We start from the raw sequence: 24,843 nt of genomic DNA on the forward strand, positions 1-24,843 counted from the left end.
AGAGAGAGAGAGAGAGAGAGAGAGAGAGAGAGAGAGAGAGAGAGAGAGAGTGAGATGGACAGAGAGAGAGAGAGAGAGAGAGAGAGAGAGAGAGAGAGAGAGAGAGAGAGAGAGAGAGAGAGAGAGAGAGAGAGAGAGAGAGAGAGAGAGAGAGAGAGAGAGAGGGGAGACTAAGGGAGAGAGAAAGAATGAAAGAGAGAGCGACAAAATGGGACATCAAGTCGAGAGACTGCATGCAGAATTCTGCAAAAACATCCTCCATGTACAACGTAAAACACTAAGTAATTCATGCAGAGCAGAATTAGGACAATACCCGCTAATTATCCAAACCCAGAAAGACATTACATTCTACAACCACCTAAAAGAAAGCGACTCCCAAACCTTCCATAACAACTATAGAGAGATGAACCTGGAGACGACTCCCCAAAGCAAGTGGCCCTGGGACTCTGTTCACAAACAGACCCCATATAGCCCCAGGACAGCAACACAATTAGACCCAACCAAATCATGAGAAAACATGGAAAGAATTAACCAAAAAAATGAGCAAACTAGAATGCTATTTGGCCCTAAACAGAGAGTAAACAGTGGCAGAATACCTGACCACTGTGACTGACCCAAAATGAAGAAAAGCTTTGACTGTGTACAGACTCCGTGAGGTTAGCCTTGCTATTGAGAAAGCCTGTCGACTCTTGAGAGCTAGGTCTGCCTATGTGCACACTGCCCACAAAATTAGGTGAAAACAGAGCTGCACTTCCTGAATCTCTGCCAAATGTATGACCCTAATAGTGAAACATATTTTCCTCAGATTACACAGACCCACAAAGAATTCGAAAACAAATCAAACTTTGAAAAACTCCTATACACAGTTGACTTCAATCTCTTCGCCACTGGCTCAACCTTGACACACCCACATGACACGCAGGCATATCCACGCATGTGCGCACACACACTCACTGTATACACATTCCTCGATAATTGGCTCTTATCTGTCCCTCCGCAGACAAGAGGGCAGGCGGATGGCACGGCTGGCGCTCTCAAGCAAGGGAGGAATGCCAGATCTGATGTGAGAGTGACGTCACTGATGCCAGGGCTGGATGATAGGGCACGTGCTGCCAGTCTCAGGACCTAGTGCCTGTACCCTGCGTAATGAGTCCCAGTGCAGCAGCATAAATGCCTTAAGTTTCACCCATTACTAAAGCAACAAGTAACCTGTAACCACAGTAGATGTACTATAGCCAATGTCTGATATATAAAGTTATACTCAAGTATGATCTCCTTTCACCAGCAGCGGTTGTTAACCTTTCCCTCCATCACACCACAGCAGAGCACACGCCGGCAGAGCACACGCCGGCAGAGCACACGCCGGCAGAGCACACGCCGGCAGAGCACACGCCGGCAGAGCACACGCCGGCAGAGCACACGCCAGCAGAGCACACGCCAGCAGAGCACTCGCCGGCAGAGCACTCGCCGGCAGAGCACTCGCCGGCAGAGCACACGCCGGCAGAGCACACGCCGGCAGAGCACACGCCGGCAGAGCACACGCCGGCAGAGCACACGCCAGCAGAGCACACGCCAGCAGAGCACACGCCAACAGAGCATTCCCTGCTCTCTCCCTGTGTCATTTCAGGCCTGCCCAGATCCCCAGGGTTGCAGTCTCAGGACCACATCAATATGACAGCCATGATGGCGCCATGATGGCGCTAGTTAAATCAGCTGAAACCATCAGGGTGTGATTAGTCCTGCCTGGACACGCCAAGCGGAGTTCTATCGGTAGCAATGCAGTCACGCAAGTCTGAAACTGTGGTGTAGTAGCCACAGTAAACAGAATCTGGATGTATAGCAAATATATATGGGTGTGTACATTGTGCAAGTGAGGGCAGGTTTGATTAATTGGGAACACTTCAATGATAGTATGGGTATGTGTATCTGCTGCTACAATGTATTATACTAATCCTGCTGCTCACTCACTAACCCTGATTACACAACTGCTACCAGTATCCCTCTAATTTATCACTACTGATAATGATCAGGGCCTCAAATTACATTTTTGGTACTCCAGCCACTGTGGCAGGTAGATTTAAAAATGTACCAGCCACTCAGAATTTTTACCAGCCAAAATATATGTTCCCGTGGTAACGCGGCTCCACTCATGTTTGTGCCTGTGAGATTGATTCTGACTAGTAGAAGCGTTGTCTTCTCTTCCCTCGCAGTTGAATCTCAAACATTGACAATCAACCTAGCTTTAAGGATCCTGTGTAGTATTTTGATACTTTGTGCAAGGCGATTGATAAGCATGAACAACTTTGTGGATGGAGCCTCCCGAGTGGCGCAGCGGTCTAAGACACTGCATGTTGCTACAGATGCTGGTTCGAGACCCGTGCCAGCCGCGCCCGGGAAACCCATGAGGTGATACACATGAGTTAGAGGAGGGTTTGGCCGGCCAGGACGTCCTCGTCCCATCATGCTGTAGAGACTCCTGTGGCGGGCCAGGATGTCCTTGTCCCATCATGCTGTAGCGACTCCTGTGGCCGGCCAGGACGTCCTTGTCCCATCATGCTGTAGCGACTCCTGTGGCGGGCCAGGACGTCCTTGTCCCATCATGCTGTAGCGACTCCTGTGGCGGGCCAGGACGTCCTCGTCCCATCATGCTGTAGAGACTCCTGTGGCGGGCCAGGACGTCCTTGTCCCATCATGCTGTAGAAACTCCTGTGGCAGGCCAGGACGTCCTTGTCCCATCATGCTGTAGAGACTCCTGTGGCGGGTCAGGAAGTCCTTGTCCCATCATGCTGTAGCGACTCCTGTGGCAGGCCAGGACGTCCTTGTCCCATCATGCTGTAGCGACTCCTGTGGCGGGCCAGGACGTCCTTGTCCCATCATGCTGTAGAGACTCCTGTGGCGGGCCAGGACGTCCTTGTCCCATCATGCTGTAGAGACTCCTGTGGCGGGCCAGGACGTCCTTGTCCCATCATGCTGTAGCGACTCCTGTGGCGGGCCAGGACGTCCTTGTCCCATCATGCTGTAGAGACTCCTGTGGCCGGCCAGGACGTCCTTGTCCCATCATGCTGTAGCGACTCCTGTGGCCGGCCAGGACGTCCTTGTCCCATCATGCTGTAGCGACTCCTGTGGCGGGCCAGGCACATGCATGCTGACACAGTCACCAGGCGTATGTTTTTTTCCGGATGGGTATAATTTGTATGTATACAATGTATAATAGTCATATTTAATTTTGTGTACATTCATTTACATTTGCATCGGGCTGCTTCTGGGGGGATTCTGGTAAGATGCCGGTCAAAGTCGGCTGAATTCCGGTAGACGGAACCGGTCCGATGTACGTGCGCCGATTCTGGGCTGTCATTCAGTACTTAGGCCGAGTCCGACACCCGATTCCAGGCCGATTCAATCAGTTCTGGCCCCGTGGAAGAGGGCCGCTTCTGGGCTCATTCCTCATTGCTATCTGGGACTGGTTCATTGTTTAGCTAGCTAGCTTTCACCTGGATTCACCTGATCAGTCTGTCAGGTGTTCATAATGTTTTGTACACTGAGTGTATAGTCTTGTGTATTTATTTTTTTCCGATGTGCATTTGTTTTATATGACAATAGAACTGCATTGTTGAGGAATTAATTGAGGTTGACGAGCTTGCAAGCAAGAATTTAACTGTACTGTTTACACTTGCTGTATCCTGTGCACATGACAAATCAACTCTGATTTTATTTGTGAAGGTGAAAGAGTGCGTGTGTGCCAGTGATTGTGTAGTTGAGCATGTACAAGTGTAATTTTGATTGCATTCATGCACAGGTTGTCAGGATCTGATCTCATATAACCAGTCTATAGCTATTATCAAATCCAATCACGAATGGTCCAACAAACTAATCCAGTCATGGTCAGTGATGATTAACTAAAATCTAGATCCAATCAAGTTATGATTACATATACTGCGTTTAGACAGGTAGTGCAATTCTGCCAGTGTGAACGGAGCCAATGTGTCTTTTGTGCATCTAGGCTACACCCGTCCAGATATCAGGACGCATTTTAATACCAGGTGCAGATGGGGTATATATTAGTCCGTATGCAAACTTGTATCTACAGTAGAATGTGGCAACGGAATCTATTTTTTCTCCCTCTTCTTCTCGTCTCACCTCTCTCATCTCCTGGGTGATGGAGGCCAGGCGTTCGTTCTCTGACTGGGTGTTGGTGAGGACATTACGGGCCTGGCGGAGCTCCGTCTGCAGCTCCAGGACCCGCTGCTCGTAATAGGCCTCCTTACACACCGCCTCCTGGATCAGAGACTCCTCCCTGCTCTCCCCGTCGGCAGCCACCTTCTTATGGTTGGAGTAGACTTGTCCAAACGCCTGGAGAGAGAGAGAGAGGGTTTGGTGAATGAGCTATTTTTCCCATTTGGAATTTCTGCCATTTTGAAATGAGCCTACTTTTACAGCTGAGGTTCAGCTGGGGACAGAACAGAGAAGTGTTGCACCAATAACCCTGCCTCCTAAAATAGTCTACCCTGGAGAGAGAACCACTCAGTCACAGCAGTTTCCATCTGGATGCTGTCATCCCCCTGCCCCGCCTCTATCCCTCCATCATTCATCCCCCTGCCCCGCCTCTATCCCTCCATCATTCATCTCTCCTGCCCCTACCGACCTCACTGCTCTCCCTCCCCTTCCTCCCCACTGCACATGCTCACCAGAGACTTAGAAGAAGGCAGTTCTAATAAAACAGAAGATTTAGGCTGTAGGAAACCTCCTGGACAAATATCACCATCCCTCTCTGATTATAGAATTGAGTCTAATGCTCTTGAGGTCATTTAGGAGTACAGGCAGATCAAATGAGGAAATCATCCAAATCCCCCAGATTGAAAGTAGCAGATGGAGTTTAGAAAGGGAAGATGACTACTACCTCAGGGACACAAGGCTGGAGTGTTAGCAGGTTGGACATTATTGGGATGACTCATGTACTGGAGGTAGCTCTTCAGGGTAGTCACTAGCTGGCATAGCCACAAAGTAAAAAAAATCTGATTTTAAACCTAAAACTAACCTTAACCCTAACCACACTGCTAACCTTACATTTTTGTTTTCATGATTTTTTACGATATATAATTTTGACTTTGTACATGGGCCATCTAGTGGAACTCCTTCAGCTCTGCCTCCAGGACAAGATTCATCTCAATAAACGTCAACCTGTAGAGTGTAGAGTGTGACAGTGTGAGACGGCTTGTATTCACTAGTCTGTTTTGTTTAGTGGCTTGGGGTGGGTGACGGAGTGTTTATTCACTATTAATGTTTGCCGCTCTCTGGACTTTGGCCTTAATTTCTTAATGGACCACGAGGCAGCCCTTTTACAGTGCCTGTTCAGAAATGTCCAGCCACAGAGAGAGACTCTAGGTTAGTGTCTCCCTCCCGCTCCCTGTGTTTCTCTCTCTCTCTCGCTCACTGTGTCACTCTCTCTCTCGCTCACTGTGTCACTCTCTCTCTCCCTCCCTGCGTCACTCTCTCACTCGCTCCCTGCGTCACTCTCTCTCTCTCTCGCTCCCTGCGTCACCCTCTCTCTCTCTCGCTGCCTGCGTCACTCTCTCTCTCTCTCTCTCTCTCTCTGCGTCTCTCTCTCTCGCTCCCTGCGTCTCTCTCTCTCTCTCGCTCCCTACGTCTCTCTCTCTCGCTCCCTACGTCTCTCTCTCTCGCTCCCTACGTCTCTCTCTCTCGCTCCCTACGTCTCTCTCTCTCGCTCCCTGCGTCTCTCTCTCGCTCCCTGCGTCTCTCTCTCGCTCCCTGCGTCTCTCTCTCGCTCCCTGCGTCTCTCTCTCTCTCTCTCGCTCCCTGCGTCTCTCTCTCTCTCGCTCCCTGCGTCTCTCTCTCTCTCGCTCCCTGCGTCTCTCGCTCCCTGCGTCTCTCTCTCTCTCCCTGCGTCTCTCTCCCTCTCTCTCTCGCTCCCTGCGTCTCTCTCTCGCTCCCTGCGTCTCTCTCTCTCTCTCTCTCTCGCTCCCTGCGTCTCTCTCTCTCTCTCTCGCTCCCTGCTCTCTCTCTCTCTCGCTCCCTGCGTCTCTCTCTCTCCCCTCGCTCCCTGCGTCTCTCTCTCTCCCCTCGCTCGCTGCGTCTCTCTCTCTCTCTCGCTCACTGAGTCTCTCTCTCTCTCTCGCTCCCTGCGTCTCTCTCTCTCTCTCGCTCCCTGCGTCTCTCTCTCTCTCTCGCTCCCTGCGTCTCTCTCTCTCGCTCCCTGCGTCTCTCTCTCTCTCGCTCCCTGCGTCTCTCTCTCGCTCCCTGCGTCTCTCTCTCTCTCTCCCTGCGTCTCTCTCTCTCTCTCCCTGCGTCTCTCTCTCTCTCTCCCTGCGTCTCTCTCTCTCGCTCCCTGCGTCTCTCTCTCTCTCTCGCTCCCTGCGTCTCTCTCTCTCTCTCGCTCCCTGCGTCTCTCTTCTCTCTCGCTCCCTGCGTCTCTCTTCTCTCTCGCTCCCTGCGTCTCTCTCTCTCTCTCTCTTACATATTTAATTTCCAATGCCCAACTGCAGTGATTTATCCGACAGAGATTAAAATTTCTCAGCTGGACTACAATCCCCATGTCTGGATTCACCGGAGTCAATCAGACATTTGACATTGTTTTAAGCCTGTTCCCCAGGCGCCGAAGATGTGGATGTCGATTATGGCAGCCCCCCACATTTCAGTTGAAGGCATTCAGTTGTACAATTGACTCGGTATCCCCCTTTCCCTTTACTCTCTCTCTGCCCCCGACATTACAAACAATCTACAGTACACACACTCTACACATTCACTCTACACTACACACACTCTACACTGCACATTCACTCTACATTACAAACACTCTACACATTCACTCTACACTACACACACTCTACACATCCACTCTACAGTACACACACTACACATTCACTCTACATTACAAACACTCTACACTACACACACTCTACAGTACACACACTCTACAGTACACACACTCTACACATTCACTCTACACTACACACACTCTACACTGCACATTCACTCTACATTACAAACACTCTACACTACACACACTCTACATTACAAACACTCTACAGTACACACACTCTACACATTCACTCTACACTACACACACTCTACACATCCACTCTATAGTACACACACTACACATTCACTCTACACTGCACATTCACTCTACAGTACGCATTCACTCTACAGTACGCATTCACTCTACAGTACGCATTCACTCTACAGTACGCATTCACTCTACAGTACACATTCACTCTACAGTACACATTCACTCTACAGTACACATTCACTCTACAGTACACATTCACTCTACAGTACACATTCACTCTACAGTACACATTCACTCTACAGTACACATTCACTCTACAGTACACATTCACTCTACAGTACACATTCACTCTACAGTACACATTCACTCTACAGTACACATTCACTCTACAGTACACATTCACTCTACAGTACACATTCACTCTACAGTACACATTCACTCTACAGTACACATTCACTCTACAGTACACATTCACTCTACAGTACACATTCACTCTACAGTACACATTCACTCCACAGTGCACATTCACTCCACAGTACACATTCACTCCACAGTACACACGGGCACGTGACTGTGGATGGATTTCCTAGTTTTATTGCGTTCTATAATAATCCCAGTAATTCCTTCCTATAGAGAAAAAAGGAAATCTGCACTTTAAAATTACAATTATGAAATTGACCTAGTTACAGCCGAAGAACCCCTGTGTAGAACTAGTTCAGCGGTTACAGCCAGACATGACAATGACATCATGTCTAGTGCATGATGGACATCTCACGTGTTGACATTTCTGTGTTGGGGAGAGATAGAGGGTGCAGGAAAGTAGATGGCATCGTTGATCAGATAAACATTTTGCTTGAGATCAACGGTATGCTTTCAGTGGAAGCCTGGAATGGCTCTAGAATGGTGGAATGGTTCTGGCTGTAGCATGGAACAAGAAGTCAAGGACATCAGGCCACCTACACCTTAGCTAGCACACATACCCACAGGCCTGGAGAGGCTTATGGTTTAGGAGAATGTAAACACAGGACTCATGGAACTGGAGGACTCTTATGAACATGTCCCTACATGCCCCTCTGAAGGCCAGCACTGCGTTAGGTGTCCACACAGAGTCAACACTGAGCTCATAGACCTTGGGATACCTTAATAGATGATAAATGACCACACTTCTAGTCCGTCTACATACTGTATCCACACGTTATGAGTTCTACCACACACACCATCCAGTGTGCCCCAAATCTAGTCCCCCTCTCCACCCAAACCTCATCAACCCTCTTTGATTAGATTGTCATTAAAAGTAAGGATTAACCAAATCAGAAAGTAGGGGAATCCTATCACTATAATCTGGGTGTTTGTGGTGGGGATTGGGGGGGACACTGACTGGGGGGCAGGCAGGCTTCAAACAGGGGGCACCCAGCCAAATTCTGCTGACCCAAGCCCCTTAATCTCAAACCCCTACGTATTTGGTTACTTTTTTTGTGTGTGTGTGGGGGGTCCAGGCAGACAGGCAGACAGACAGACAGACAGACAGACAGACAGACAGACAGACAGACAGACAGACAGACAGACAGACAGACAGACAGACAGACAGACAGACAGACAGACAGACAGACAGACAGACAGACAGACAGACAGACAGACAGACAGACAGACAGACAGACAGACAGACAGACAGACAGACAGACAGACAGACAGACAGACAGACAGACAGACAGACAGACAGACAGACAGACAGACAGACAGACAGACAGACAGACAGACAGACAGACAGACAGACAGACAGACAGACAGACAGACAGACAGACAGACAGACAGACAGACAGACAGACAGACAGACAGACAGACAGACAGACAGACAGACAGACAGACAGACAGACAGACAGACAGACAGACAGACAGACAGACAGACAGACAGACAGACAGACAGACAGACAGACAGACAGACAGACAGACAGACAGACAGACAGACAGACAGACAGACAGACAGACAGACAGACAGACAGACAGACAGACAGACAGACAGACAGACAGACAGACAGACAGACAGACAGACAGACAGACAGACAGACAGACAGACAGACAGACAGACAGACAGACAGACAGACAGACAGACAGACAGACAGACAGACAGACAGACAGACAGACACAGACAGACAGACAATCTTAATGCGGAATCCCAGACATCCAGCCTAAAAATGCATCTATACAGCACCATATGTTTTAGTTAAATGTGAGAGGCTGCGAGTGGGAATAGGCACATTGTGATATGGCCAATAACATGGGCATACATGATACCACACAAAGATCTGTATGGTAGGTGACAACTGACACTTAAGAGAAAGAATCAGTCAGATTGATGTGGTACCATGTGAAAACAAGATACAAGCTCCAGCATGTTGAATAGGAGAAGACAGAAGTCTCAGGAGGTTTGGCCCTCTGCAGTGTACAGGGTCTGACTTCACATTAACACATATATTATGGGATGGATCTAACCAGACTTCTTGCTGGGTTCTGATCCCTATAGGAACCCAGGCATTCCGCAAGGCACATCATCACAGTTAGCTTCATCATCATGTGATGTTCTGAGGAGGCAGATGATGTGGTGTCATCTCTAACCTTCCTCTCCATCTGTCTGCTTCTCTTTCTCACCATCTCCTGTTCCCTCTTTCATTCCATCCCTTTCTATAACAGACAGAATCACAGGGGATGTGATTACTAGTCATATGAGAGAGAAACTTGTGACTAATCTTCAAAGGGTAGGAGATTCGTATGGCTAATGATTTCTGTTTGGACTCTCATGAGTAAGATTTCTAATGAATTAATCACACAAACTTGAAACTCTACTTACTGGAAATAAAGATCTGGTAAGGGCATAGGCCTGTGTTTGGTATCAACTAGCAGGTTCCTAAACATGTGTATGACAACCAGGAAATTGAAGAATATGATTGGCCAACAGATCAGCAAACAAATCCTCCATTGTTCAATAGCTAAGACAGACTATTTTGTTAGTCAGATCATTTATGATCCAAGACACAGTTCCTGGTCAGGATGACTGACTAACTATTTAAGCCCAAAGACCACCTGATTTAAAGCTATACATCAGCTCAGAGAGAAGGTTAGAGTAGGGTACTAGGGAGGGCAGGTTAGAGCAGGGTACTAGGGAGGGCAGGTTAGAGCAGGGTACTAGGGAGGGCAGGTTAGAGCAGGGTACTAGGGAGGGCAGGTTAGAGCAGGGTACTAGGGAGGGCAGGTTAGAGCAGGGTACTAGGGAGGGCAGGTTAGAGCAGGGTACTAGGGAGGGCAGGTTAGAGTAGGGTACTAGGGAGGGCAGGTTAGAGTAGGGTACTAGGGAGGGCAGGTTAGAGTAGAGTACTAGGGAGGGCAGGTTAGAGTAGGGTACTAGGGAGGGCAGGTTAGAGCAGGGTACTAGGGGGCAGGTTAGAGCAGGGTACTAGGGGGCAGGTTAGAGCAGGGTACTAGGGGGCAGTTTAGAGCAGGGTACTAGGGAGGGCAGGTTAGAGCAGGGTACTAGGGAGGGCAGGTTAGAGCAGGGTACTAGGGAGGGTAGGTTAGAGCAGGGTACAAGGGGGCCTGGTACTAGGGGGCAGGTTAGACCAGGGTACTAGGGAGGGTAGGTTAGAGCAGGGTACAAGGGGGGCCTGGTACTAGGGAGGGCAGGTTAGAGCAGGGTACTAGGGAGGGCAGGTTAGAGCAGGGTACTAGGGAGGGCAGGTTAGAGTAGGGTACTAGGGAGGGCAGGTTAGAGCAGGGTACTAGGGAGGGTAGGTTAGAGCAGGATACAAGGGGGGCCTGGTACTAGGGGGCAGGTTAGACCAGGGTACTAGGGAGGGTAGGTTAGAGCAGGGTACAAGGGGGGCCTGGTACTAGGGAGGGCAGGTTAGAGCAGGGTACTAGGGAGGGCAGGTTAGAGCAGGGTACTAGGGTGGGAAGGTTAGAGCAGGGTACTAGGGAGGGCAGGTTAGAGCAGGGTACTAGGGAGGGCAGGTTAGAGCAGGGTACTAGGGAGGGTAGGTTAGAGCAGGGTACATGGGGGGCCTGGTACTAGGGGGGCAGGTTAGACCAGGGTACTAGGGAGGGCAGGTTAGAGTAGGGTACTAGGGAGGGTAGGTTAGAGTAGGGTACTAGGGAGGGTAGGTTAGAGTAGGGTACTAGGGAGGGTAGGGTCAAAGAGTTCAACCTTGTTCTTCTACTCCAACAACCATCATCCCCTCATCCCTCCCACTCACAAACACACCACCTTCCTCTAAACCTGTAACTATACAGCAGAGGAGAGAGGGAATGGGTTGCTATTCATGCTCTCTAACAGGTTTAAACAAATCAATATTTTAAACCTTTAAGAAGCAGAGCCTGTGGTGTCAAACTAAACTCCAGCTGCCTGAGATATTACATTTTTTCCCTCATGTTCCAATGGGAGAGAAGCAGGCTTCTTATTAGAGGGGGTTGATCAGGGCCAACACTGCAGGTGGAAGAAGGGAGAGATCCTCCAGAGATACAGCAAGACCTTCAGAAGCAGAAGATCAAACTAGCAGAAGACTAAGTTAAGCCTCTTATCTGTTCTCTATCTACATGTGTATGCTGTAGTCCACTGAGAAAGGCCTGTGGTGAACTAATCCATTCCAGTTTTTTAACAAACATTGCCTCAGGGCCAAACCCTGTTGGAGCCCACACTATCCGGATAAATGCTATTCAGGTTTGGATCAGCTTCTCCAATCTCTGACCTTGTGATGATCCTTAAACTCCTGTTTAACCCCACACTGCTATCCCCTCCATATTCCATCACAAACAAACATACAAGAACAAAATGGCCCTGAATGACAACCCCTGTCGTTCTCTGTAAACACCAAGGCAGTGACTTGCTCCTGCAGGTTCACGCTCTAAAACTGATTGAATTATTTGAGGACCAAGTTTGAGAAACACTGCTCTACAACGTCTGTAGAATACAACCTTTCCTCACACAGGAAGCAGCGCAGATCCTGATCCAGGCACTTGTCATCTCCCGTCTAGACTACCGCAACTCTCCGTTGGCTGGGCTCCCCGCTTGTGCCATCAAACCCCTGCACCTTATCTAGAAAGCCGCAGCCCACCGGATGTTCAACCTTCCTAAATTCTCCCATGTCAACCTGCTCCTCTGCACACTCCACTGTCTTCCGGTCGAAGCTCGCATCATCTTCCAGACCATGGTGCTTACCTACGGAGCAGCAAGAGGAATTGCACCTCCTTACCGTCGGCTGTACTCAAACCCTACATCCCAATCCGAGCACTCTGTTCCACCACCTCCGGTCTCTTGGCCCTCCCACCCATACGAGAGGTCAGCTCCCACTCAGCACAGTCAAAGCTCCTCTCAGTCCTGGCACCACAATGATGCAACAATCTTCCCCCTAAAGTCGGGACAGTAGATTCCCTGCCCATCTTCCCCCTAAAGTTAGGACAGTAGATTCCCTGCCCATCTTCCCCCTAAAGTTAGGACAGTAGATTCCCTGCCCATCTTCCGAAAACGTCTTAAACCCTGCCTATTTGAGGAGTATCTTAAATAACTCTCATGGTGCCCGAAAGGTCAGACGGCTAACCTTGGCTATGCTGTAAGCCTTTGGAAATCACTGACCCATGGTGATTGTACTGACCCTGAAGAAAGAAAGAAAGGAAAAGAAAAGCAAGCAGACAGACAGACAGACAGACAGACAGACAGACAGACAGACAGACAGACAGACAGACAGACAGACAGACAGACAGACAGACAGACAGACAGACAGACAGACAGACAGACAGACAGACAGACAGACAGACAGACAGACAGACAGACAGACAGACAGACAGACAGAGAGACAGAGAGAGAGAGAGAGAGAGAGAGGGAGACAGACAGACAGACAGACAGACAGACAGACAGACAGACAGACAGACAGACAGACAGACAGACAGACAGACAGACAGACAGACAGACAGACAGACAGACAGACAGACAGACAGACAGACAGACAGACAGACAGACAGACAGACAGACAGACAGACAGACAGACAGACAGACAGACAGACAGACAGACAGACAGACAGACAGACAGACAGACAGACAGACAGACAGACAGACAGACAGACAGACAGACAGACAGACAGACAGACAGACAGACAGACAGACAGACAGACAGACAGACAGACAGACAGACAGACAGACAGACAGACAGACAGACAGACAGACAGACAGACAGACAGACAGACAGACAGACAGACAGACAGACAGACAGACAGACAGACAGACAGACAGACAGACAGACAGACAGACAGACAGACAGACAGACAGACAGACAGACAGACAGACAGACAGACAGACAGACAGACAGACAGACAGACAGACAGACAGACAGACAGACAGACAGACAGACAGACAGACAGACAGACGAGTACAAAAAGCAAGAAAGAGAACCCAGATCTGGAAAAAGTTAATTAATCAAATAAAATACAATATTGATATCAAAGGAAGCTAGCAAGGGGAAATAGATTAAAATGTTATGATAGAGAGAGAGAGAGAGAGAGAGAGAGAGAGAGAGACAGAGAAAGAGAGAGAGAAGGAAGGAAGGACGATCTAAGTGTTTTCTGGCCCCTACATTGCAGTCTCCACAAGGGCTGGATGGATGTGAGTAGCACACAGACCTAGAGACTGGTCAGTCAGCACACACAACACAAACACACTGCTGTACCGCAGAAAAATAACACAGAAATTGCCAAATGAGTTTAACAACAAACCCAGGACTGCTCAATATGACAGCATCTCTAAGCCAGATTCTGATAGCTAAACGAATGGTACACACCCTGGCTGTATCCGATAAGACACCTTTGGGTACGCTCACAGGGCAATACCACGCTGGCAGGGCATAACACACCTAAAAGGCCACCACCACCCGCAGTACAGACCAGAAACATGAGAGAGAAGGCACAGTAGGCACCAAGACCTTTGGACCAGCAACAGAGTGAGACAGAGAGATTTGAAGATAAACATAGCTTCAACGAGGTCTAGATTGATTGTGGAAACAAAAATGCTGACAACCAGGTTTAAACCAGTTAAATACTGTATTTAACACACACAAAACAGTTTATACAGTAACACACACACACACAGGTGGTCGTGTTATATAATGAGAGAGAGAGAGGGCCTGTACTGGTTACTCAGACAGGCAGTCAGTCACATAATAATAATAATCAGTGACTTTACCCTGCATGCCTCTGCAGTGTCTCAGCTCCTTGAAGACTGCTCAGTGTTTCAGTGCACCTATACGCAGACTATGCGCTGTACGTAGGGCCCCACAGCCACTAGGGCCCTCAGAATTTGGTAGTGCTTCAGCAGTTTTCCACTTGTTATGTCAGTCACTGACAGTCACTCAATTAGCATATGTTAGCAGTAATCTGCTTATTCACAGAAGGGGCCCCTGATACGCATGCGTGGCCAATATATAGTGGGCCCTCTAATAGACAAAACCAAATCACACATTGGTTAAAGGCAACATTTTTTCAGGGTTATGAGTGTCTTCAGAACAGAGCAGTGAAGAGGGGAGGTTATAGCTAGCCTCGTACAAACCATCCTGATGTTGCAAGCTTACATTCCGTTTCACTAGCGGATGGTTCAGGATGATTCATACGAGACTAGGTTAAAGCCGGTTAGAGAGAAAAACAGTCCAACTCAGTCGTTCTTCCTGCTTCGTGAATCACACCTCACAAACAGAAACATGCTCCCTCTCTCTCTCTTCCCCTTCCTCCCTCTCTGCCCCGCTGTCTCTCTCTTCCCCTTCCTCCCTCTCTGCCCCGCTATCTCTCTCTGTCATTCCTCCCTCTCTGCCCCGCTGTCTCGCTCTGTCATTCCTCCCTCTCTGCCCCGCTGTCTCTCTCTGTCATTCCTCCCTCTCTGCCCCGCTGTCTCTCTCTGTCATTTCTCCCTCTCTGCCCCGCTGTCTCGCTCTGTTATTCCTCTCTCTCTGCCCCGCTGTCTCGCTCTGTTATTCCTCTCTCTCTGCCCCGCTGTCTCTCTCTTCCCCTTCCTCCCTCTCTGCCCCGCTGTCTCGCTCTGTTATTCCTCTCTCTCTGCCCCGCTGTCTCGCTCTGTTATTCCTCTCTCTCTGCCCCGCTGTCTCTCTCTTCCCCTTCCTCCCTCTCTGCCCCGCTGTCTCTCTCTGCCATTCCTCTCTCTCTGCCCCGCTGTCTCGCTCTGTTATTCCTCCCTCTCTCTCTCTCTCTGTCATTCCTCCCTCTCTGCCCTGCTGTCTCTCTCGCTGTCATTCCTCCCTCTCTGCCCTGCTGTCTCTCTCTGTCATTCCCAGAGCACTGCACATAGTTTTTTCTCTATCTTTCACAGCTGCGAGGTGTGTCTGCAGTTTCTATATTTAGTGCCCATTGCCAAATGCTTACAATTATGGATTTCTACAAGTGTGTTCTTCATAATGGACATACAAACACTGACCCTGGCACTTGAGGTTCTCTCACATTCCCTCACACCCTCTGACAGCATCTGAGGTCATTTCTATTGCTAAACAACAAAAGAGCTGACCCTGTTTTTCCCTCATCTGCATGCTACTCCTATAAAGCCTTGGTGAGGAATGTTAAGCCTTTCACATGGATATGTGTGGTTCTGCTACTCATTTACCCAGAGAGCAGTGGCACTGCTGGTTGATGTGCTACAGTGATCTCAAAGCCAATGGCAACGTGTTAATGAGTGACAGAGAGCTAAATATCACTACTGTCTGAACGAGCCTCCTCACCAGCTCGAGAGAGAGAGAGAGAGATGCGGAAAGTAGATTCCTCACATCACAACATGGTTAACGCTGTTCATTCCCTATAACCTCATCTCCTTCATCATGGAACACCTTCAGTAGGCTTTCATCATGTCACATGGAAAACATGTGATCTGGGCTATGTTACCGTGACAACTGGGCCTGTTCTATAGTATATACAATACTACAGATAGAAATCAAGTAACATATTTTCCCTCCAACTCTCAGCAGATCCAGACATGAGTCACCTATCAGGAGATAAACAATGATGATCTGATTAACGACGAGGTCCTTCATTGTACGGACCTGTTTCAGAATGAGATAATCATAATTTCCAAGAGTGAGAGAGAGGGAAGGGAGAGACAGGAAAAGGAGAGAGGGAGCGAAGGGAGAGAGAGGAGGAGAGAGAAGGAAGGGAGAGACAGGATGAGAGAGAGGGAGAGAGGAGGAGAGACAGGAAAAGGAGAGAGGGAAGGGAGAGAGAGGAGGAGAGAGAGGGAGAGAGAGGGAAGGGAGAGACAGGAAAAGGAGAGAGGGAGCGAAGGGAGAGAGAGTAGGAGAGAGAAGGAGAGAGAGGGAAGGGAGAGACAGGAAAAGGAGAGAGGGAGCGAAGGGAGAGAGAGGAGGAGAGAGAAGGAGAGAGAGGGAAGGGAGAGACAGGAAAAGGAGAGAGAGAGGGAAGGGAGAGAGAGGATGAGAGAGAAGGAGAGAAGGGAGAAACAGGAAAAGGAGAGAGAGAGGGAAGGGAGAGAGAGGATGAGAGAGAAGGAGAGAGGGAAGGGAGAGACAGGAAAAGTAGAGAGAGGGAAGGGAGCAAGATAGGAGAGAAGAGAGACAGGAAAAGTAGAGAGGGGGGGAAGGGAGAGAGAGAAAACGAGATAAACTGAGGCAAAGACATTAGCTATTGTCTGGCAGAAAGCCCCATTGATTCTCTGCACCGAAAAGAGCCATTGGGCTATTATTCATGCATATGCGCGCACACACACTTTTTACACACTTGCTATTGCGTATTTTCATTTGTCCTATTTGCCCAGCAGTGAGGTGTACTCCAGCACCTGGTGCTCCATGTCGGGGCTCGCTCTTCCTCCAGACAGTGTTCAGAGTTCTCAGTACTGCTGGGGTTTCGAAACACACAGTGATGGGAAGGAAAACCATACCAAAGAGCCTAGGGGGCAGTGTGTGAGAGGTTAGACACAACAGGCAAACGCACACTAAAGCATTGAAACGCACAGACAAATAGCATAATTGGGATTTATCTGGATGGGGATCATCAAAGTGTTTTTGTGTTTTCCTCTCCTCATGAGATTAAACTGCCAGAAGATGAGGAGGGTGAGACATCTGAACTTCATCCCCTAAAAGCTACTACTGCAGGCCCGGGAGTGTGCACACCTCCAGAGTAGTGCTGGGAATTGCCACGGGCCTCACGATACAATATTATCACGATAGTAAGGTGCGATTCTTATCGATACGATACTGCAATTGTATTGCGATTTGATGTTCCAAACATATTGCTCACGGAAAGAAAAGAGAGCCATGGGAGAAGTTTTGATCAGTCAGGGAAATAGAAGTGCTGAAAACATGTTGGCTCACTATTATAAAAAGAAGATGAAGATCAAGTTATAGGATGAAAAATACAGGAGTATTGGCGCAGGTACAGCCAACTAGCACTACCTCCAGTAGAACATATATATATATATTTTTAAATGTATTTACTTTAACACATCGATACTTAGAGTCAAATATCAATATAATATTGCGATACGTAACTGTATTGTTTCCCCCATAATTCCTCTATAATAGAAGGGCTGGAGGGTCACGTTAGATGGAGAATGCCAGACACAGAGAGAGAGGCTGGAGGAATGAAACCCCCTCGCTCACACACACTACACACACACCCTGCAGTGTCTCTGTCCTAGAATCAGACTCAGGAGGCCCTTTACACGGCTGACAGAATACTTCTGCTCCGCTACAAAACAATATCAGTGCAATCAATTAAGCCTACAGTGTATATCTATGTGTCTCCTCTCAACAAAGGGAATAGACTACTGTGGCTCTCACTCAAGCTTCCCACTTAAGTCTGATTAGTGCTATAATCAGATGTCATTGGAGAGAATCACCTAGGCCTAATTTCTTATTCAATGAAAGTACTCCTAGTAGCTGTGTTAGCGATTCTGTCAGTGTGCTATCTTCATGTTTAACCCTTATATTGCCAGGTTAGGAAGCTGAGAACACATTCTATTTTACTGCAACAACGAAGGGAAGAGGAGAAAGGTTAAATGTGTCAATTGGAAGTTTAGTGAAACACCTGCAATGGAAGGACCTAGAACCTTGCACTGTTATTGGACTAGATGATAGAGAGAGAGACAGTGTCTGTATGTGTATCGGTCCGGGCCTCAGTAGGTCAGTATTACTGTGTTATTACAGGGTAAACGCACTCATCGTGGACTTTGCCGTGGCACTAACCAACAGAGCTCAGCATTAAAACACCTTTTTCTTTTTTTAATACATTATCTATGGGTGGATCTTAGCAGTTCGATGCCTATTAACCCTGCCAGTCTACCCATTTACACTGCTCCAGCCAAATGTCACGCCCACTAACGTTTCTTCTCCACGATGAGTCTGGATTTAATCTCATTCCCGATGACTTCTCGAATGCAAACCCAATCAAAGATTTCTGATTGGTCCCAGAAACTGATGGGCTGGGCCAGAACCTGAACACGTGTGCAAAGCAGCTTTTAGGAAATACTAATTGGCTTTGATACTCCGATTCATTACAGATGATCCAATTGCTGATGACATGTTTTGTACAACGGCCCTCACTTTAACATCAGCACAAACAACTTCTTGTCTTTATGGTAGGGTGGCCAAATGGAAGCCACTACTCAGTAAAAAGGCACATAACAGCCCTCCTGCCAAATGGCAGGAAACCTGGCACCATCCCTACGGTGAAGCATGATGGTGGCAGCATCATGATGTGGGTATGTTTTTCAGCGACACAGACTGGGAGACAAGTCACAATCTAGGGAAAGATGAACGGAGCAAAGTACAGAGAGATCCTTGATTTTAAAAATCAACAACAACCCTAAGCACACAGACAAAACAATGCAGGAGTGGCTTCGGGACAAGTCTCTGAATGTCCTTGAGTGGCCCAGCCTCTCTCCAACGTCTCTGGAGAGACCTGAAAATAGCTGTGCAGCGACGCTCCCCGTCCTGACCGAGCGTGAGAGGATCTGCAGAGAGGAATGGGAGAAACTCCCCAAATACAGGTGTGCCAAGCTTGTCGAGTCATACCCAAGAAGACTCAAGGCTGTAATCCCTGCCAAAGTTGCTTCTACAAAGTACTGAGTAAAGGGTCTGAATACTTATGTAAATGTGATATTTAAGTTAATCTTTTTATTGTGCAAACATTTAAAAAAAACATTTTTTGCTTTGTCATTATGGAGTATTGTGTATAGATCGATGCACTGTACGTGAGGTGAGGAGGTAGGGTAGGGTAGTTTTCTGAACGGGTTCGACCTGAATTGAGTTAGTGGTTTATTTACATAGAAAAACCACTGGAAGTTAAAAGTCTATGTGTTATTTCTCCCTAGCAGAGAAAAAGTACTTATTCTGCCAGGGTGCTGTTTCGCAATGCAAAGGAGGGAAGCCAAATAACTCCAAACAATTTTCTGCTTTTTTGCCTCCGGTCTCAACAGAAAATGTATGTAACGGACGGGTTAAACTAGTAATACATACAGTCTACTGAATAGTAAGGGAGGGGCATGTTTTTTTCTGGTAGTGGTTTTAATCCAGTCAATTGAATAGTGAGGAACCATCTGTATAATATATGAGAGGATATTTATATGTAGCAGTCAATAGAAAATAAGGCAAGCAGCTGTAGGGGCCTGTCCTCTAGAGGTTATTTATGCAGTCTATTGTCTGGCTGCTAAATCTACAATTGACCATGAGGAAAGGAAACTCTCAAGGGAGGGCACTGATTCTAAAGCTCCATACATCAGGCGCACCTATCAGAGCCTGTCTCTGGTGTTGATATCATTACTCATATCAGAGCCTGTCTCTGGTGTTGATATCATTACTCATATCAGAGCCTGTCTCTGCCTGTCTGTTGATATCATTCAGAGCCTGTCTCTGGCGTTGATATCATTACTCATATCAGAGCCTGTCTCTGGTGTTGATATCATTACTCATATCAGAGCCTGCCTGTCTCTGGTCTCTGTTGATATCATTACTCATATCAGAGCCTGTCTCTGGTGTTGATATCATTACTCATATCAGAGCCTGTCTCTGGTGTTGATATCATTACTCATATCAGAGCCTGTCTCTGGTGTTGATATCATTACTCATATCAGAGCCTGTCTCTGGCGTTGATATCATTACTCGTATCAGAGCCTGTCTCTGGCGTTGATATCATTACTCGTATCAGAGCCTGTCTCTGGCGTTGATATCATTACTCATATCAGAGCCTGTCTCTGGCGTTGATATCATTACTCATATCAGAGCCTGTCTCTGGTGTTGATATCATTACTCATATCAGAGCCTGTCTCTGGTGTTGATATCATTACTCGTATCAGAGCCTGTCTCTGGTGTTGATATGGTGTTGATATCGTGATATCATTACTCATATCAGAGCCTGTCTCTGGTGTTGATATCATTACTCATATCAGAGCCTGTCTCTGGTGTTGATATCATTACTCATATCAGAGCCTGTCTCTGGTGTTGATATCATTACTCATATCAGAGCCTGTCTCTGGTGTTGATATCATTACTCATATCAGAGCCTGTCTCTGGTGTTGATATCATTACTCATATCAGAGCCTGTCTCAGTTGCAGCACAGAGGCTCATTCATGATTTGATATCTCTCTATGATTTGTTGATATACAAAGACAGCCATTATCATATCAGATTTGATTCATTACTCAGCCTGTCTCTAATGATATCCCTCATTCCAAGCCTGTCTCTGGCGTTGATATCATTCCTTCAGAGCCTGTCTCTCTGATATCATTACTCATATCCCCTTGGCGTTGATATCATTACTCATATCAAGCCCCTCGTTGATATCCTCATATCAGAGTCTCCACATTACCCATCTGGTGTTGATATCATTACCCTCAGAGCCTGTCTCTGGTGTTGATATATTCCATCAGACCCATTCCATCAGAGCCCTCATCCTCTCAGAGCCTTCTCTGGTGTTGATATCACTCATCAGAGCCCCTCATCTCATATCTATTCTCTGGTGTTGATATCATTACCATATCAGATCTCTGGTGTTGATATCCCTCAGAGCCCTCTCATTACTCATATCAGAGCCTGTCTCATCCACCCCTCACCTGTCTCTCTATTCCATCAGACCCATCAACTCCCTCACCCTCTATTCCACACCCATCCGTTGATATCATTACCCTCAGAGCCCCTCCATTCCGTATCAGACCCATCAACCCCTCAGCCTGTCCTCCATTCCACACCCATCCATCCCCTCAGCCCTCCATTCCACAGAGCCTGTCTCCATCCAGCCCTCTGGCGTTGATATCCCTCAGAGCCTGTTCCGTTGATATCACCCATCCGTTGATATCATTACCCTCAGAGCCTGTCCTCGTTGATATCATTCCATCAGAGCCCATCAACCCCTCAGCCCTGGTGTTGATATCATTCCATATCAGCCCCATCAACCCCTCAGAGCCTGTCCTCGTTGATATTCCATATCAGAGCCTGTCTCCATCAACCCCTCAGAGCCCCTGGCTATTCCATATCAGAGCCTGTCCCATCAATCAGAGCCCTCATCATTACCTCTATTCTGGCGTTGATATCATTACCCATCAAGCCCCTCATCCTCTCAGATTCCGTTGATATCACCCATCAAGCCTGTCCTGGCATCCCGTATCAGAGCCTATTCCGTTGATATCACCCATCAAGCCCCTCACCCGTTGATCTCATTCCACACTCTGGTGTTGATCAACTCATATCAGAGCCCTCTATCATTCTCATATCAGCCTGTCTCTGGTGTTGATATCAACCCCTCAGCCCTCTATTCCATCAGAGCCTGTCTCATCAACCCCTCACCCTCTGGTGTTGATAACATTCCATCAGAGCCTGTCCATCAACCCCTCATCCTCTATCCCTTCCTTCCCTCTCTCTGCCCCTCACACCCATCAACCCGTCATCCTCTATTCCACACCCATCAACCCCTCATCCTCTATTCCACACCCATCAACCCCTCATCCTCTATTCCACACCCATCCACCCCTCATCCTCTATTCCACACCCATCAACCCCTCACCCTCTATTCCACACTCATCCACCCCTCACCTCTATTCTCCATTCCACACCCATCCACCCCTCATCCTCTATTCCACACCCATCAACCCCTCACCCTCTATTCCACACCCATCAACCCCTCACCCTCTATTCCACACCCATCAACCCCTCACCCTCTATTCCACACCCATCCACCCCTCACCCTCTATTCCACACCCATCCACCCCTCATCCTCTATTCCACACCCATCCACCCCTCATCCTCTATTCCACACCCATCCACCCCTCACCCTCTATTCCACACCCATCCACCCCTCACCCTCTATTCCACACCCATCAACCCCTCACCCTCTATTCCACACCCATCAACCCCTCATTCCACACCCATCAACCCCTCACCCTCTATTCCACACCCATCAACCCCTCACCCTCTATTCCACACCCATCAACCCCTCATCCTCTATTCCACACCCATCAACCCCTCATCCTCTATTCCACACCCATCAACCCCTCATCCTCTATTCCACACCCATCAACCCCTCATCCTCTATTCCACACCCATCAACCCCTCACCCTCTATTCCACACCCATCAACCCCTCAGCCTCTATTCCACACCCATCAACCCCTCACCCTCTATTCCACACCCATCAACCCCTCACCCTCTATTCCACACCCATCAACCCCTCACCCTCTATTCCACACCCATCAACCCCTCAACCCAATTCCTATCTGCTAACCCACCCAACCAACCCAGTCTCTTGGCTAGCCCCCCCCCCCCCAACACAGACAGAGAATAATGACCCCTTTCCTACTAGCAGTAATTGGTCTCTGGGTGTGGGGGGCTAGTCACTCCTGCCCTCTCTCCCAGTGGGGTTAATTCTCAGGTCAGGAAGGTACAGCCCTGCCATATGAGACCCAATCAATCATACAGACAGACACACAGACAGACACAATGTCACATGCATGAACCATTCTGCATTACAATGACAAATTGCTGGGTTTCATATGCACACACTATCCTTTAAGTGAGAAATTAGTCCAAGCGAAATGCATGGATGTTCACTTCCAAGAACTGCATTGACTTTCTGTCAAATGATGGATATCTCATCATTAGTCTACCTTAATATACTTTAACTCTAACATACACAATGCAGTGAAATACTTGGGAGAGAAATGCAGTGCAAATGCAGGCCACATATTCCTCCTAACACAGCCGAACAATGGTTAAGCACTTCCCTTTTGAGTCGTGGCTCTTTAAACTCATTAGGAAGACTTCTGGTGTAACCGAGCAGGGTTTTGCTCTCCTCTATTCACACCTAAAAGAGAGCAGGCTGGTTCCCACAGGAAAGCCTGGCACTGGGCCTTGCCACCCCACCCCCTCTCCCACTCTCCATCTCTTAGTCCCAGTTCTCAAGGACCCCTGAGAGACTGGCACACATCCAATTACAATCTCCCCATACCTACCCTCCTTTCCAAAACACACACAATCCCCCTACCCCTTCCTAGGCCTACAAGTCCCTTGTGATCGGTCTTGATCCACGCCTCCTGCTTCACCCATTTTCTATCACCATCCCTCCCTGCCTCCCCTCCTACATGTCTGACATACAATAGCACATATAGCAGTGTTCCAGTTACGTTTCCCTGACTATGGTCCACTTTCCTCCACACCCACCCAGGCTCCACACCCACCCAGGCTCCACACCCACCCTAGGCGGAGAAAGGAGGATACTGGGGGAGAAATGAGGATACTGGGGGAGAAAGTCGAAGAAAAAGGAGGATGCGGGGGAGAAAGGAGGAATACTGGGGGAGAAAAGAAAGGGGAATACTGGGGGAGAAAGGGAAATATTGGGTGAGAAAAAAGAGGATACTGCGGGAGAAAGGGGAATACTGGGGGAGAAAAGAAATGGGAATACTGGGGGAGAAAAAAAGGGGAATACTGGGGGAGAAAGGGAAATATTGGGTGAGAAAAAAGAGGATACTGCGGGAGAAAGGGGAATACTGGGGGAGAAAAGAAAGGGGAATACTGGGGGAGAAAGGGAAATATTGGGTGAGAAAAAAAGAGGATACTGCGGGAGAAAGGGGAATACTGGGGGAGAAAAGAAAGGGGAATACTGGGGGAGAAAGGGAAATATTGGGTGAGAAAAGAGGATACTGCGGGAGAAAGGGGAATACTGGGGGAGAAAAGAAAGGGGAATACTGGGGGAGAAAGGGAAATATTGGGTGAGAAAAGAGGATACTGCGGGAGAAAGGGGAATACTGGGGGAGAAAAGAAAGGGGAATACTGGGGGAGAAAGGGAAATATTGGGTGAGAAAAGAGGATACTGCGGGAGAAAGGGGAATACTGGGGGAGAAAAGGGGAATACTGGGGGAGAAAGGGAAATATTGGGTGAGAAAAGAGGATACTGCGGGAAAAAGGGGAATACTGGGGGGAGTGGAATACTGGGGGAGAAAGGGAAATATTGGGTGAGAAAAGAGGATACTGCGGGAGAAAGGGGAATACTGGGGGAGAAAAGAAAGGGGAATACTGGGGGAGAAAGGGAAATATTGGGTGAGAAAAGAGGATACTGCGGGAGAAAGGGGAATACTGGGGGAGAAAAGGGGAATACTGGGGGAGAAAGGGAAATATTGGGTGAGAAAAGAGGATACTGCGGGAGAAAGGGGAATACTGGGGGAGAAAAGAAAGGGGAATACTGGGGAGAAAGGGAAATATTGGGTGAGAAAAGAGGATACTGCGGGAGAAAGGGGAATACTGGGGGAGAAAAGAAAGGGGAATACTGGGGGAGAAAGGGAAATAT

At 48.2% G+C, this 24,843-nt stretch overlaps 1 protein-coding gene across 1 annotated transcript in view; it reads right to left on the reverse strand.

Moving 5' to 3' along the window:
* zgc:171572 (protein bicaudal D homolog 2) overlaps positions 1–24,843 on the reverse strand; it is a 98,624-nt gene that overhangs the window by 38,504 nt on the left and 35,277 nt on the right. The window contains exon 2 of the mRNA XM_046365168.1: positions 4,138–4,350. Within this exon, the coding sequence (XP_046221124.1) occupies positions 4,138–4,350 (213 nt within the window). The remainder of the gene's footprint in view (positions 1–4,137; positions 4,351–24,843) is intronic.

This window comes from Oncorhynchus gorbuscha, linkage group LG10 (assembly GCF_021184085.1).
Source record: "Oncorhynchus gorbuscha isolate QuinsamMale2020 ecotype Even-year linkage group LG10, OgorEven_v1.0, whole genome shotgun sequence".
Lineage (NCBI taxonomy): Eukaryota > Metazoa > Chordata > Actinopteri > Salmoniformes > Salmonidae > Oncorhynchus > Oncorhynchus gorbuscha.